At 46.5% G+C, this 16424-nt stretch overlaps 1 protein-coding gene across 3 annotated transcripts in view; it reads right to left on the bottom strand.

The window, feature by feature from the left end:
- DEAF1 (DEAF1 transcription factor) overlaps positions 1–16424 on the bottom strand; it is a 28757-nt gene that overhangs the window by 10031 nt on the left and 2302 nt on the right. For 2 of the 3 annotated variants that reach the window (XM_064425657.1, XM_064425655.1), the window contains exons 4-13: positions 15888–16034; positions 14960–15099; positions 14273–14338; positions 13222–13348; positions 11227–11355; positions 10371–10499; positions 8309–8559; positions 6396–6545; positions 2511–2576; positions 730–819 (exon numbers count right to left, since the gene is read on the bottom strand). In XM_064425657.1, the coding sequence (XP_064281727.1) occupies positions 730–819; positions 2511–2576; positions 6396–6545; positions 8309–8559; positions 10371–10499; positions 11227–11355; positions 13222–13348; positions 14273–14338; positions 14960–15037 (1086 nt within the window). In that variant the 5' untranslated portion in view covers positions 15038–15099; positions 15888–16034. The remainder of the gene's footprint in view (positions 1–729; positions 820–2510; positions 2577–6395; positions 6546–8308; positions 8560–10370; positions 10500–11226; positions 11356–13221; positions 13349–14272; positions 14339–14959; positions 15100–15887; positions 16035–16424) is intronic. The other variant, XM_064425656.1, reaches the window with a different exon arrangement.

The following is a 16424-nucleotide window of genomic DNA, read 5'->3' as shown; positions in this document are numbered from 1 at the left end:
CAGCACTGTGCAGGGATCTTAGCTCAGCTAGGACAGGAACAGATTCCTTCTGGAACTGACTGAATTCAGGATAGCTGACTCAGCCTGAACATGGCCACCCAGCAAAGGTGTAACTGGCTAAATTGAACCATCCTTCTCTCCAAGCAAAGGCAAAGAAAGGGTCAACTGTAAGGAACTGGTCTGAAACATAACACACAGCAGCTTCCTCCACTGTGCTTCACTCCTCTTCCCACCTCCTAAGCTCACAATTGTAGAGTCTGTCCCACTGTATCACCTGCAGCATCACAAATAATGGAAAGGAAAACTATGTCCTCAGTGCCTCAGCAGGAGCAGCAGGGAAGGAAGGAAGCAGCAGGAAGGGGATGTAAAAGTGCTCTCAGCTCCCCACAGTTCCCAGTGAGGTGTCCATGCTTCATTTCTAGTGTTACTTGTATTTTTTGGATCACCTTTGGGAAGGTGTATGCAAACCTGGGGATCTTCTCTACCCTTTTAACCCTGTCCTGACTTGCAGACCTGCCCCATCACTATAGCCTTGTTGGTGATCCCACTGGCAGGGTGGGTTTGGAGTGCTTAACCCACGCAAGGCTCTGCTGTGACTGCCTGGCTCTGCTGTCTGTTCCTCCCTCCATACTGACACCCATCAGGTGACAGCCCAGGCAGCCTGGCTGTCCCCAGGGTCACACAGCCCTCTCTTGGGAACTGAATCCCAAGTCACAAGCAGGCTGATACCTTTCGCTGGCAGAATGTGGAGCAGTAGTTGACTTTATGGCATCCTGTGCACTCGTTGGTGGCCTCCCGTCCGCAGTTGACACAGGATTGCTGTGGGAAGGGATGGAGAGGGACAAGTCACACAGAGACAAACCAGGGGCATCACCGAGGTGCAACAGCAGTGCTGTGATGGCTGGAATGCCAGAGCAGTGGGAAAGCTCCTGTTCCCAAAATACCCTCAGCACACAACCCACAACAGGCCCCGTGGCCTCTGGATACACCCTCAGAGACCCGCTCTCCTTGCTCTTTTAGCAGGCACCACTTTAGAAAATGAAATGCACTTCTGTTTTTCTTTCTGTTGGGCAGGAAGCCCTCCAAAACTGTGTGGACACTGAGTGGTCATGGAAATCCATCCCCACCACCCCAGGGAAACCTCCCTCCAGACAGGCCCGGTATCCATCAGTCAGGTAGCTACAGGAGGTGGGTGTATCCCACCCAGACATGTCAGGCTGTGCACAGGCTGTCGACACACAAGCTCTGAGGCTATCTCAAATTTAAAGGTTTAAAGGCAGATTTCATTGGTGGTTTTGTTGGGTTTATAATCCTGTGTATGTCTAAGAGAAGGTCTGAGGAAGGACAACAGACTAAGAATACAGATGGGACCCTTCAGGAGAAAATACCTACTGCATTTTCCCCTTGTTTTAGAGAGGAAAAAGGCATCTGCTCCTACGGGATACGTTCCTTGGTACTTTCCAGTCATGACTACATAAGGAGTGTATCAAGAGGAAAACAGGACTCAAATTAAGAAGGCTCTAACAGAAGCCAGGATTTAAATCCAGAAGCAAGGTGAGATAGGATACACAGGTGAAAAATCACACCTGCTTTTTAAGTGATGTTTTTGTGTCTATCGCTTTAATCTTATTTTAGTGACATCAATTAACATAACCTGTATATTTAGGTGGAAACATCATTGAACTGCCACCAAAATAAGCACTTCACAGAGCATTCCACTTCCAGCTCATTAAATGCCTGACAAATCATTAGCACATCAGCAGCAGTGACAGGAAGTGTTGCTGGGCTGTGAAAGTATTGTGGGCTCATCAGCTCCTCCAGGCTTCTTCTCTCTTTGAGCAAAACCAGCCCAAAAATCAGTGCTCTGATTAACACCCCCTCTCACACCTTTCCATGTACCTGCAGCGAACAGCTGGTGAGACTGAACTGTGTTTGTGCTCCTGATGTGCAGCTGTGGATTTGGGACAGCAAAAATGGCTTAAAGCTGTGATTTGGGACTTGCAAAGCCTGCCCTGCAGGGTCACTTTACTGGGGCTGTTTGTAACCTGTACAGCTATTGGAAAATGTGGAAAATACATGGGGCATGGTTGTACCTGCAGATATGAAAGAGAACTGAGTAACACAGCTCTAAGGCCTTCAGTCATGGGTCCAGAACTAACTCCCACTCCAAAAGCCAGAGGAAATTGTGGAGTTATGAAAACCAGCTCACAGGACAGAAAGGAAGCAAATTCTCTTCCTGTCACAGCTCTGTGACAGCCACCCACCAGAGCTGCAGCACCACCACTCTGAGGTAAGGGAGACTGATGAATCTGGCCAGGTGAAGGAGCACAGAAAACTGGAATGCTTGGGAAAGGGGAGACACTGCTTGGAGCACTGGCCCTACTAGGAAGGGCTCAGATCTTTTCCAGAAGGCCAGACACAGAGCACAGGATTCCACAGCAACGACAAAACCTCTGAGTCTTTGACAAAGACCAAAAGGCTCTTCACAACATGAGACATCCCCAGCCTACCTTGATGATGATTTCTGTCTTCCCATCCACATCCTCTGTTTGTTGGAATAACTGGCTCTGGTATTGCTGCAAGGAAAACACATCAGACATGTAATTTCCCAGCTGGAGCACAACGTGAGGGGTTGGAAAGGGTGCTGGGATGGAGGGTCCCCATGCTGAGCTGTGTCTGCCCAGCCCCACACTGCAGTTGCAAGAGGACAGGGTGACCCCTCACTGCTCACTTCTAAGAGGACACTGTCACCTGATGTGGAGACAGGGCAAGGAGCCTGTGAGAAAACGGCCTGAGGTGACAAACTGCCAGTTCAGTACAGCACTTCCTCCAAGCCCAGCTCCCCATTCCATCCAGCCACACACTTGTCCTTAAAATGGGGGGGTTTAACTGCAACACCCCCCCACACACATGGGAACTGGGAAATAAGCACAGGAAACACAAGGAAAATGCCCAGGTAACAGGACCAAGTGGCACATTCCAGAACCAAATTTTGGGTCAAGTCCAGTGATCCTCATTCACAAAGAGGCAAAGGTGTCTGGAGGGAAGGTACAGCCCACCAGAAAGGATTAGGGGGGAAAAAAAACCAAACAAAATTAACACACCTTAGACTTCAGGAGCAACACTTAACCATAATCATTACTCCTCCTTGAAACAGAAGAGTGAGAGGGCTGCAGAACAAGTTGTGACTCCATCAGTCCTCTGGAGGTGATCAGAGTCCACTTTGGCTGCCTGGCAGAATCACTTCACACCAACTCAAGCCCAACCAGGTGCTGCTGTACCTGTTCCAGTAGCAACACGCTCAGCAATGGGGGACAGAAGTCCCAAACCAATGGCATCCAAACCCAACCCCAAATTAATTACGTGCTAGCCCTGGCTTAAATGTATTTGGAACAGTTAAAAAGTCCAAAAAAAGCTGAACCCCTTCCTCCAGGCCAAGCAGTTTCATCCAGGAGTTGACTCAACACATAAGGAGATTAAAGGCTTAATTTACAAATGTATGACCTGAGAGCACAGTATTTATTCTCCTGTGAAACCACAACCTTGATATTCAAAACCTTGATATTACTGTGACAGAAATTAAGTTAAAAAATTCCAGGCAGATGGAGGCAGAGGCAGAGAAACCTCTTGCTGTGGCCTGCCAATGGTGTGATTTGGTTTTGCCATATTTGACAAGGCAATTCCAGCCATGCACAAACCATGGAGAAGGAAAAGGTGTGATAAGAGAGAGGAACAAGCCAGACACATTCAGAACTCTCATAGAAACAGCTCCACAAAACCCAGAATCTCCAGTTCCCAAGAGTATCACTGATAGTTTGGAGTACACAAGCCACTGGTTGCTGACCAGAGACATATTTCTTAACTGTCCAACCCTTTTTAGATTAATTTCATACTCTCCAGCCCTGAACTGGTTTAATCTTTCTAAAAAAGCATTCAGATGCCCCAGCTGTTTGCTGATTTAATTTTCCACCTTGCTTTCAAACGGGCAGGGATCCAGAAGCATCTCTGCCTTACAGAGGGCTATTCCAATTAAAATATTTGTGGGATTTCAACACTCATTCTCTTCAACTTATACAGAAAATACAGTGAATGCATTTCCTGAATCTCCTCATTATTCCCCAGTAATTCTGGCACAGAATTTAGTGAGTATGTGTAATGTCCCCATCCTAAAGTTTTTCTGATATAAACAATGGATTAATACACACTCAGAAAAATTACATTGCCCAAGCCCACCAACATGTCAGTCTTGCCTTTAATCTCTTAATTTTGGGCCTGATCTGCAAATGTCAAATATCTATTGCAAGAGACACCAAGCCTCTGCTACCCCACTCACCCTAAATTCCTAAATGTCTTTCCTTACAAAAAAATGCAGTAAAGCCAACATGGAGATATTAACCAGGGGATCAGATACTCATCCACAGCCTAATTGCTATTGATACTCCAGAACTGTTTCTTAACAGCCACATGAAATCCAAGCAGAGCAGTTCTATTTAACAAATCCCACACAAAATGCTGCAATGCAGAAAAATCTTATAAATCTATCCATAGTTCCATTTTTTGCAATATCATGATGCATTTTGGAAGTTCACAGAAACATGGAGCTCGAGGGCCCATGGTTTGCTTTTCTTTTGGGATATCATTCCCCAGGACTTCTAAGTAACACAAATGTAACCTTACTTAGAGGATCATAACACTTTGCAAACTTGCACATGAGCTCTCTGGGAAGGAATTGTTATTTTCATCTGAGGCACAGTGAGGCCAAGGACTTACCCAGGGGCATCAAAATCCCTTGTGGGAAAGATGGAAACAAAATTTGAAGCAGATCCTCAGTCTTGAAATTTGCCCAACAAACCGTGACCCTCAAACAAATTTACAGAAATTAAGAAGTACAAAGAGAGCAACTGAGTGCATGTCAGAACTGCCAAAATACTAAATTATACTAAAACCTCCCTGCTGGTGAAGCCTTTATCTCCAGCACTTGGAACAGTTCCTTCAGAAGGGATAAGGATGTCCCCAGCCCCTGACACAGGGCTGAGATGGTACCAGGAGGGAGGCAGAGTGCAAACCCCTCACTTCAGAGCTGTGTGAGTCCCACAAGCACTGACACTGCCCAGCACAGAGCACAGCCCCTGCTATTTAAAGCTAAGGCAACCTAACTGCTGCTCTGTGGGAGCAGGACAGCTCGTTTGTGCTATTTAATTACTCCAAAGCTCATTAAATAAATATAATACCGAAACACACTATAGGGGGTGATGTGTAACATACAACGAGGCACCTAAGTTCATGTATCCAGCTGGGAACCAGCCTGTTTCTATCAGATCTCTACAATACTGCTCTGTACTAAGTCACTCTTCCAGGAAGAGCTGAGTCTGCAGCTCTGTTATCATCTCATCTGTGGCCCATCCTTGCTCTGCAGCTCCAACACAACGACACTACCAGGAAAGGCTCCCCCTGTTTGCTCACCCTTGGAAGTTCTATCAGCGGAACAAACTAAGTGATAATTAAGCACCAATTTCCTTTGTATTAAAATGGTCCAGAAAAAATCCCCTATCTGAAGGGCACAACGGCCTCTCTGTCTGCCTCTCATATACATTAACTGCCCAAAAAGCCATGGGACCACACACATCCTTGGGAGTGGGAAAGAGCCTCACATTACAAACCACTAGGAAATAGGGAAAGGCCCTCTGACCAACACAAAAGCAGAGAGACAATTCTTTGACCTTTAATGTAATTGCTTCCCTGTATCCAGGAACACAGAGTTTTGTCCAAATATAGAGTTCACAAGCAGGAATTAATTCAGAGATAGCTACTATTGATACTGCCTGGATGGTTCCAGCAGCCAGCACAGCTTAGAATTGTCTGGATGATAAAAAAATACTACCATGAGTATGTGGTTTCACCACAGTGCACAAGTGTGGAGGTCCCCTTTACACACTGAGAATGGTGAGACACAAGTGGTGTAACTGGGCATGCAGCAGATCCTGGGAAAGGGGTTTTCTCCGGAAATCATGTGCTTATCCTTCCCATGTCAAGTCAGCTTTAATCCATACACAGGAGGGATTCTCACTCCCATTCCCAGGACAAGTAACTAGAAGAACACCAAAGAGAGCTGGTTTTGGGTCAGAGGGTGTGGAGAAGGGACTGAACAACCATTCCAGAAACCACCGCGAGGATAAACCAAAGGGAAGATGCACATAGACTGGAAAAAAAAAAGCAGAGTGAAGCTAACAAAAGCAGATGTTTATCACTGAACTGTGCCAAAGCTTGCAATATCTCAGTGTCCCACACTCTGTGCAGCTTTCCAGCAGGAGCCAGCCCAAACCTAGGCAGCAGCACTGGCACCTGTTCTGCAGGAGGGAGGCAGGGAAGGATTAGACTCCCAACATATCACACACCTGCACATCAAAGATGCATCGTACGGGAGAGTTTAGCAGAGCCAACACGGCAAAGAATATCAAAGAGGCTGCAAGGACTGTCCTAGAGGTCCTCAGCTTCCAGCAAAGTCTTCCCACACCTCTCTTCCAGGCCTGTCGCTGCACACATGCCTATGGATTCAGTGGAAAGCTGACATTAGCACAATGCTGATGGCACCAGCAGGAAAATGGTGTTTGGGGAGGACTTCAGCAGCTACTGATGGTGACACCAGTTCCAACACTGCCCCCCTCCTCTCTCCCCAGTTCACATGAGGTGCAGATCACTGGGAAAGGGAGAGCACCTTCAGTATGAAGCTATACTTGGGTGTATGCATGAGCTGGTGGTCAGAAGGATCCAAGATCCCTATCATGCATCAGTTACAGAGAAGAGCAGGGAGAAGAGGGCGGTCATTGTGGACAATCCCTGTCCACAACAGAGAGAAGATGGGAACCAGTCAAGGCTCCTGTGAGGCCAGGCAGCCTGCCAGTCCTACCACAGGACTTGTGTAAGTCAGCTTTGCTTGCACAGTTCTCAGCAAAACACCTCTAAACTTTACTGCTTATCTTTTCTAGAGGGATCAATCTGATTTTTATTTATGGTTCGACCTGTGTTACACATGAGGACAAGAATTTCTGCAAGGGCTGTCTACGTGTACTGGCAACCCTGTTCCTGCGAGGGCTTCGCCTGGCAGCCAATCAGGGCAGAAAAAACCTCCACGACCAAGCTGTCAGTGACCCACCCCACTTGCCAGTGGGGCAAAGGCCCGGATGCCCACGAAGAATGGCTGGGAAGTCGGGCTGTGGAAGGAGCCTTAGCAAATAAAAGCACCTAACTGCGACAAAATGGCGAGCCATTTTGCTTTGGGTCTCTTGGAGGCATCAGGGGCTCGCTCGGAGGCTCACCCTGGCCCTTCTCCCGCCCCACCCCATACCTTTTCCTCCCTGTGGTCCTGCTTCCCTGCCCCTACCTGCTTGGCCCTGCTTCACTGCTTCCGCGAACCAGCTCACTGCCGCGACGACCTAGCGCTCCGCGGCGTGCCCGGCGGGGCGCGGCCGCAGCCGGCTGCCCCCACCGTGTTTCCCAGCCGCGACCGCCGCCGCTGTGCTTGCGCTGCCCGCCCCACCGACCCGCCACAGCACCAGCCCGTGTCACCAGCACCCAGACAAGCTCGCAGCTGCCCCTGCAGCCACCCCGAGCCCGCAGCCGCCGCCGCCGGGTGAAGATTGCGCCCAAGCGCTCAGAAAAGCCGCGGGGGCTCGCCACGCCTTGCAACACGCACACTCCACTCCGCCTCCTGAGCTGGCGCTGACAGCACCGGTGTTCTTGTGGTAACGCTGTCCCTGTCTTCTGTTTCTTTCTCCGTCTCTTTTCTCCTCTCTGCTCCCTTTTCTATCCCCCTTCAGTAGGATGCTTACCCTTCTTTATATTCAGATATAACATTGCCGCGTTTGTGTTTTATTTTCATCTGAGAAATCTATCAAAAAGAATCCTCCCTGACTCCCTCTTTTACCTTGGGACAGCACACTTCACCATAAACTCTGGGATAAGCTGTTCCACATATGCTATTGAAAGCCCAGCTCACCTGACTGATGAACACTCACCAGCTTCCTCAGACCAGGACTCAGGGCCCACATCCCATCAATTTATGGACAGCTGATGGGAGAGCTCAGGATTGCGACACCAAACAATCTATACAACCCCCTGCAGCTCCTGGAATCCCAGAGAACTTTATTCCTTTCCCCAGCATACAAATAACTTGGGAAGATTTCTCTTGCTAACATTGCTTTCAAGGCTTGGAGAAACAATTTCCAGTATCGCTGCTCCAGCCAGAAACGACTCTGCTCACCACTCAGCCCCAAAGGTGCCCATGGCTGAGCCTCTGTGGCACCGTTACCTCTTTCCTCTCCACATCAGCCTGGATCTTGGCCTGTGTGACAGCAGCCTCGCGGAAGGAGGAGCTGGCCTGCTTGGCCTGCTCAATCAGAGTCTTCAGCTGCTGTGCCGTGCTGAGCAGGGAATTGACCATCTCCTCCAGGTAGAGCCAGCTCCGCTGCTCCGTCACCTCCAGCCCGTTCACCACCGACGGCGACATGGCTTTGGTGGGCGTCGTGGGGGGCACTGCCAGGGCAGGCAGAGAGGTCAACACTGGGCATAAGGAACAAAAGGGAATACACAGACAGTTAGGGTGTTTCATTTCCGTAAAGTGGTGGTGGTGTGTTGGGTTTTGTGGTTTTTCTGTGCTGTTTGGTTTCTTTTTTAAAATATGGTTTGCAGAATTTCCAGTCCAGGAAAGTTTTTCTTAAACAGATCATTCCTTCTGCAACATCAAGTGCAGATCTGTGCAGAACAAGCCCATGGGCATTCTCAAACCTACAGAACAAGAATGCCTCCTCTTGACCTGGACAGAACAAGAACACCTCCTCTTGCTGGGAAGTGTTAAACTCTGGGAAGAGTTTAACACCTCCCAGCACTGCTGTGGAAGCACCATGATGCAGTGAAAGCAGCATTCCCAGGAACTCCTCCACCACTGCCAACAATATTTCCCTCAGCCATGGCTAGGTAAGGTTAGAGTAAGTCACTCAGTGACTCAATACTTTACAGAAACATCCTGATGATCCTACCCAGATGTCAATTCTCAGGTTGCAAACCACAAAACTCAAGTACTGATCCACATCACACTCTCTGTGCTTCTTGAATTCTGACATTTACATAACCCTGGCCAGACACTGGACTTAACCCCAGTTAGTCACCATTACCTCCAAGTGAGTGTATTCCAAACAGGGACTTCCTAAAACCACGGGTGAGGAAGCCTTTAATAACCCAGCAGTTACTGTGTCACTGAACCAGCTACTTTTCACATTAGGTTTACACTGGGAGATCAGGGTAGGATGAAATTAAATCCAGACCCAGGAACTCCAACATACACAGTGTAAGCTCAGCTTAGGTAACATTCCAGAAAGAAATGTTACCTGGCTTTACTTTTCCAAAATGTAATTCTAGCAATAAATACTCACCATCTGCCATAAAATTCAGTCCAAGACATTCACATCTACCAACACTGACCTCAACATTCCTCACTGAATTCTCTACTGGTACAAAGAAGGTACCACCAGCCTCAGGGTGGTGCAGACTTCTTATCTCAAAATACCTTTAATTAAACAGCAATTTTAATGAATTTGCACACAAGTGGCGTGGGACTATTTGCACTTAGATATGAGTATGTGATAAACCAGTCTTTTTTATCAATGTCTGTTTGCATAAGAGCCTTTCCCACTCTCCATTTCCAGCACAATATTTATCCCTGCATGCATTTGATACCGCATCAAACAGGAATTCCGATTCCTCATTTTGGCACAAGTACATCAGACAAGAGAAAGTATTCACTGGTGAAAAAACAATCAATGTTTAATTAGTAACAACAAGGTCTGACTAAGTCTTAAACACAAGAAGATCTGACTCTGGAGACTAGGAACATCCTGTGCCGCTCCAACTAAATAAATAAGGGTCATACAGAGAGGACTGAAAACTGACACCAAACCTGGCCAAAAGTATCCCCAGCATGCACCACTGGAGTGATAAAGCCATGTGAGGATGTCTAGAAAACCTTCTGTGGCATGATTTTAATTGAGTTTGCTCTCCTCAGATTGAACACTAAATAATTGTTCAGCCACAGTGCCCAAAGAGGACAAAAGTCTGCAAGCAAGAACTTTAGGAAAGGCAGGGAATGCAAGACAGCTCATGATGAAGAATCACAGCAGCCGCCTCTGGCAGAATCAATAAATCAAAACACTTAATAAAGAATGAAAAACTTCCCACAACAGGGAAACCTGCTTGTTGAAATCTTAGCTTCTGTAAAACTCACAAGCAAAATAGAGCAAAGTTTAATTTTCTGCCCTAATCTTTACCTTTGTTGAGAGAGATGGGAGGAAACTGAAGCACAGTGAGAGCAAACGTACCGATTTTGGGATGCGACGTTGGCAGTGCAGCCTCAGGGAAAGGTGAGATCTGGCAGTTGTCCTGGTAACTGGGATAGTGAGGCTCTGGATGAGACACCCGGCAAGGCTGCTGAACGTTGGTGTCCTGAACTGCAGGAGAACAAGGGCCTTGGGAGTCACTAACACACCTGGCAGGTGTTTATCTTACACTGCATTCACCCCTATGTTTTTATGTTTTATACAAGTTCCTACACTCCATGGTAATTCCCAAGGGTTGAAAATGTGAAACAGCAGCAGGATCTCACACAGTCAGCAAGCAAGGAATCCTGGTCCTGGCTCCACCATGCTCTGCTTTCACCTTTAGAGCCACAGGTTCCTTGGTTCCATCTCACACACTGAAATATCCACAATCATCACAGGGCTCCAAAGTCTGGTTCTTGGAGCAAGATCATTCCCCCAGGAGAGCTCACAACCCACAGCACGATTCAAACTGAGAGAACCAAAATGTATGTCATGCATTTATATTTTGTTTGACTTATCCTGGCACTTTTCACTCCATTTCAACCCTCACCTAGTTTGGGTTTTCTTGGTAGTATTTTAGGTTAAATGAGGAGTAAAAAGTGAACATAAATCCTAGGAACTCAGCAAAGGTGAACATTAGCAGCTGCCACACCTGGACAAAGCTTCTCCTTTGGTGCAACTGCTAAGATTTCAAACTGCTGAAATTATTTCACAGGAAGGATGGTGCCTTACGCAGTGTCTCCTTCAATAAATAAATCCTTTGAGTTGCATTGAAGATGTTCCTTCCTACAGCAGTGGGCATCCAAACCTCTTTTCCTCCTCCCCACAGCTGTCTAGGAGACCCCTGAGCTCTTACCAGTGGCTCCAGTGAAAACATCCCCCTGTGCTGGGCTCTCTGAGATGATGGCCGTGGCCTCCACGGTGGACGCGCGGTCGAAGGTCAGCGCCCCGGAGGTTGTGATCTGTCCAGAGGGAGTCACGGTGACTGGAAACATTAAAGCACTTTCATAATTAACACTCAGTGCAGAGGACATGCCTGCCCAGATGTTTGTTGATATCCCTGTGCTGCACCATCCAAGCTCAGGGGACTCACAGATCACCAGCCTGGGATAACCCAGTTTGGATCACACCTGTGACCAGTGCAGTTGGAAATGGGAATAAAAGCCCCAGTGGGTTTCTGAAGGCTCTGCTGTCCTTCCAAGGCTCTGGGGGCACAAGGCTAAAATGTTAATTTACAGCCTAATACCTCCCAAATCACCACCTTTTCAGTTATTTTATGAACCATAACTTAACACTTCCCATAAAGATTCAGTGAGGCCACATACCCCATCAATTTCTGGCTGCTTTATGACAATTTTAGCAAGAGTGATTGTTGTTACTTAAATCAACGTAACAACTTGTGGATTACAGCTAATTCCATGACAGCTGGGCAATTTTAGCTGTTTATCTAAACAAAGTGATAGAATGTGCTCAGCCAATGCAAGGAACAAGGCACAAAATCCTTCTGGATAATTATACCTGAGTGACTTCCAAATGTTTAAAACCCATTTTAAAGAGGATTATTTAACTGGTACCATTAATTGGTGATGGTCTGATTCTGCGGCACACAATAATTAAATTTTAAAATACTGTAGCTACAAATTCCTGGCTAAAGTATTTGGCCACCAAAACAAGAAGTTCTCTCTTCCAGTGCCAGCATGAGAGAACGAGCAGCCTCACAGCACCTCACATAACAAACCAATACAGATTAAACCTATTTCAGAACTAAAAAAAACAAAAAACAAAGCCATAAAACAACTCTGCAGAATCCTTGTGTGTTTCTCCTCCTACTGATGATCTGATCTTACTTTTTGGTTCTTTTTTTAGATTTCTGTTGCTTCCTCCTTGACTCACTTTGTACTGTTACGTGCAGATGATGCCAGCGTGCCAAGAGCAGGAGGACATATGGATGTGACTGGGGATGTGTGAGCTGGATCAGCTTGCAAATTAATTCCTGTTCTCACACAGATAATTTGCCAATCAAACCAGTAACTAACAAAGCTGAATGTTGGAGAGGGATGTGCAGATCAAAGCATCACCTTCTGCCTCCTTCATTAACGACTTTTAGGCTTGGGGTTTCATTCCAGCTGCTTCCAGCCTATTTTGCAAGGAATAGCACAAATCTTACTCCAGTTTCTAAGGGATGCAAAGAAGCTCAGAGGATGGAATGAGGATTTCTGGCAGAGCAGAGAAGGATCAACCTCTCCCAAAACCTAATTCCAACAGGAATTTTCTCAGCTGTTATTTGTGAAAAATCTACCTGAAATCCACTATAGATTCAGGCCAGTATCCCATTATTGTCTCCCCACTGAGAGCAGGTACAGAGGGCAATACAATCATAGACTATTACCACAGAATCCTGAAATGCTTGGGCTTGGAAGGGACCTTAAGGTCATCTCCTTCTACCATCCTACCATGGGCAGGGGCACCTTCTACTAAACCAGGCTGCTCCAAGCCCCATCCAACCTGGCCCTGAACAATTCCAGGCATAGGACATAATCCAAACCTCTCTCAGCACAAAATATGAAACCTACTGTTCACGGCATAAGAATGTCATGATGCTTAAACCTGAGTCTCCTGGAGGTCTAGAGCTGCACTTTTTCCTACTCAACTTGTGTTCATATGTGGCAACACTGTGTTACTTCCTATAAAATAGGAAGTGACACTGAGACAGTAAAGTCATCCAATGAAAAGAATGTGACCAAAAAATAGGACATTTTTCTCAGCTGGACAGTTCCAAGGGGCATAAAACACCTAGTAGGGCAACTCTCCAAGGAAAGGAAGCAATTTTTACCAGGAGAAAAGAACCTACACGTAGTTGCAGCAGTGGCTGGAAGCAGAGTGATGTTTTTGGAACAATTCTTCTTCACTGGAGTTGCTGGTATTTCATTTTCTTTTTTTCGCCTTTTATATGGCACAAAGAGTCGTATAGGGCCACTCTGGGTAGAAAAACACCAGAAAGAAAATGAAAAGAAAAAAGGGGAAAAAAAAAAAGCATTAGCTGAGGCACCTCTTTGGAGACTTTGGTTTTACTCTCATCTTTCCAGGAACAGCAGCACAGACCCCCACGGATGATGTGTGGTTTGCTACAGTAGACCAAAGCGCATAAAAGTTTTCCAAACAAAAAGAACTTTGAAAAAAAAAAAGTTAAACCCAGCTGAAGAGGCACAAATTCAACATCTTCCCATATCTTCCCATTATCACATAAGGAGTAGAAGTGGGCAGATAATCAGCTGCTGGCCAAGGTGGTGGAATAAAAGAGAAGAAGAGGGAGGAGAAGAGAGGAAGAATTTCCAGACTAGGAAAGAAGCATATCAGTCAGTTCATAGCAGAAAAGAAAGGCAAAGCACCAGGTCAAGCTAAAGTCTTCTGCTTCAGGACTTAAAACATATTTTTGAAACAAACTAGCAAAAAATCAAACCTCCAACCAACTAACAAAAAACCCCAAGTAGTTTTAAAATTAAAACATTGATCTATTATAAAATTATAATGTTACTTCTTTACAAAAATATTTTTCCAACTCAAAACATCGTGAAATTTGAGTCAAAATAATGAATAATACTGACATCCCCAAAAGATGTTTTGCATTAATTAGAAAATTATTTTTAAAAAAAGAAGAAAAAAGGCACTAAGTATGATTTAGTTTTACTGAGGCTGTTCTGCAATAATGCCAGCAGTTCCTCATCTCCTTTCTCCACAAGGCAGGCACAAAGCACTTGGCCCTGAACACTCATGTGTCAGGGCACTCAATTCCCAGGACACTCATGACCTGCTCACTCCAGGGCTGTGACAGCTTGACCGGTTAATTTGCCCAACAAAAATAATTAGTTCCTAAATTAATGGATGTAAAGCCTCCCACTCACCAGTGTCATGTCGTCACAGCACGCAGCACAAGTACACGAGGCAGCATGGGGATTTAAGATCCCATCCTGGAATCAGAAGTGACCAGTTCAGCATGAGAGTCACCAAAATCACCCAGAGCACACCTTGATCCTGCTAAAAAAATGTGGCTGGCTCCCAGAGTGGTACCCATTTCCTCCTGGATGCTGTACAGTAACAGAGAGGCCAGTCCCCCACACCAGGGCAAGGGGGTGAGAGGGTCAGAGAAGAGAAAAGAAAAACCAAGTCTTTTCCACACCCAAAGGCCAGGATATATGAATTTGAGACTTGATTTCTGCTCAAACAGAAATCCACTGTCAGCCTAGTGGCAATGCCAAGCTCTCCAGGAGACTCAAATAAAGGACCCAAATAATGAATGTGGTGAAAATTACGGACGTGTGGCAGACAAAGACATTGAAGGAGATCAGGTTACTAAATTACAGTATCACAGGTGAGAGCTCAATTCCTGTGGCACAGCTCAATCAAGGCTGGGCTTCACCCTGCAGAAACTCCTTCCAGTATAAACAAGATCCCCAGTGTGCTGAGACATATCAAAACCAATTCCCCTGCATCACCGACCCTCAACCAAACCAAGCACTGCTCCTGGTGCCATCAGCACCTGGCTCCAGCTGCCCCTTCCTGCAGAAAGGAGGGAGCAGACTTAACCTTACGTGGATAAGGCACTGCAGGGGCCGCCCGGCGTAGCGGATGCTCCTCTTCCAGTCCTTGCTGCTGGCTCGCCCCGCCATGGCCTCGAACTCCGTGGGGCTGTACCAATTGTCCCCTTGCTTAATGCACCTGCCACGGCCTCCTGAAGTAAAGCAACAAAATTAGTCCAAGTTAAGGATAATTTTGCCACTTCTCGAAAGAAGAAAATATGGAAATGGCTGGGAAAAATAGCAGTTAATCTGTAAGAACCACTAAATATGCCCATTGCTCTCAGGTAACTATGTCCATTTATTGTCATGGCTGTGACAATGACTGGGCATGTTCAGAGCTCCAACTCTGGGTCTCAAAAGGCTATAAAAATTACTCCTCTGCAAGAAAGAAAAGTCTTTATTGCACAAACACCACAAATTTAAGTCTTTCCTTGATTTGCACTTAAATTTCTGATCGTTTTTGAGTTTGTGGTGGGTTTAGAAGAAAGCTTCCTGTCCACAAAGCAAGCACTGCACTGGACAGCCAGGCTGGCCAGCAATTTCTGCTGCAGCTTCCCCACAGGGATAAAAGACAAGAGGAAGAGTTCAGGAGCCCCATGAAGAGAAAAAACTATTTGCATTCCAGCAGGGATTCTTCAGAGTTTTGCAAAAACACAAGTCTACTCATGAGACAAAAAAATCATTAAAGGAGTCAGCCTATTACTGAGGAGACTCACTGCATGGCAGCCTGGATATTTGCAGAATTAAGAAAAAGTTAAAAAGCCTCTGAAGAAAAAGCAAAACAGAAGGGAACAGTAAAATCAAAAGGCACTGGGCTGTCTTGGAAACTCTTGTTTTTTTTTTTCCTGTCACGATCAGCCCTTAAGAACAGCCTGATTAAAAGAAGAGTAGAGAAGGAAGAGAAGGAGCTGTGCCAGCCCTCAGCCCGGGTGGCAGTTACCTGAGCCCAGCCTGTTCTTGTACAGAATGCCACTGATATTCCGGCACCGCACCGGCAGCTCGTTCTCGTACACAGACGGGTCCCAGTTGTACTTGGTTCCACTTTTCCCCTGGACGGCTGCCAAAGGGGTAGGAGGAGACTGTGGTCCTTGGAGAAAAGAGGAAAGAAAGGTGTCAGCAAGCAAAAGGCAGAGTGGTGTTCCATCCCAGGCTCGGCTGGGTGATATGCCAAGAGGTTGACTGGAGCAGCTGAGCCCTCACAATGAAGCAGCACAAAAAACTCAGCCTAATGAACTGAGAAGGGCTGATAAGCAAAGAGGACCTGAGGAAACAGGCTCTAACGGGGAATAAACACTGAGATTGTGACCTGATCCTTACACCACCTGTAAGCTATGGTGTAAGGAGCTGGCTGGAGATCCCCCTTCCCAGAGCCCGTCCTGTGGGAAGCTTTAAAGCACTGAAGGTTTGCTGTGCCATCTCGTGGGCAGCAAGGAAACTGCCAGGCAGCCCTGAACAAAACCTCAGTGACAGAGAGACT

Source organism: Passer domesticus, chromosome 6 (assembly GCF_036417665.1).
Source record: "Passer domesticus isolate bPasDom1 chromosome 6, bPasDom1.hap1, whole genome shotgun sequence".
NCBI classification, from domain to species: Eukaryota; Metazoa; Chordata; class Aves; order Passeriformes; family Passeridae; genus Passer; species Passer domesticus.
Note: the sequence above shows the minus strand (reverse complement) of the source record. Positions and strands in the feature narration are given on the sequence as shown.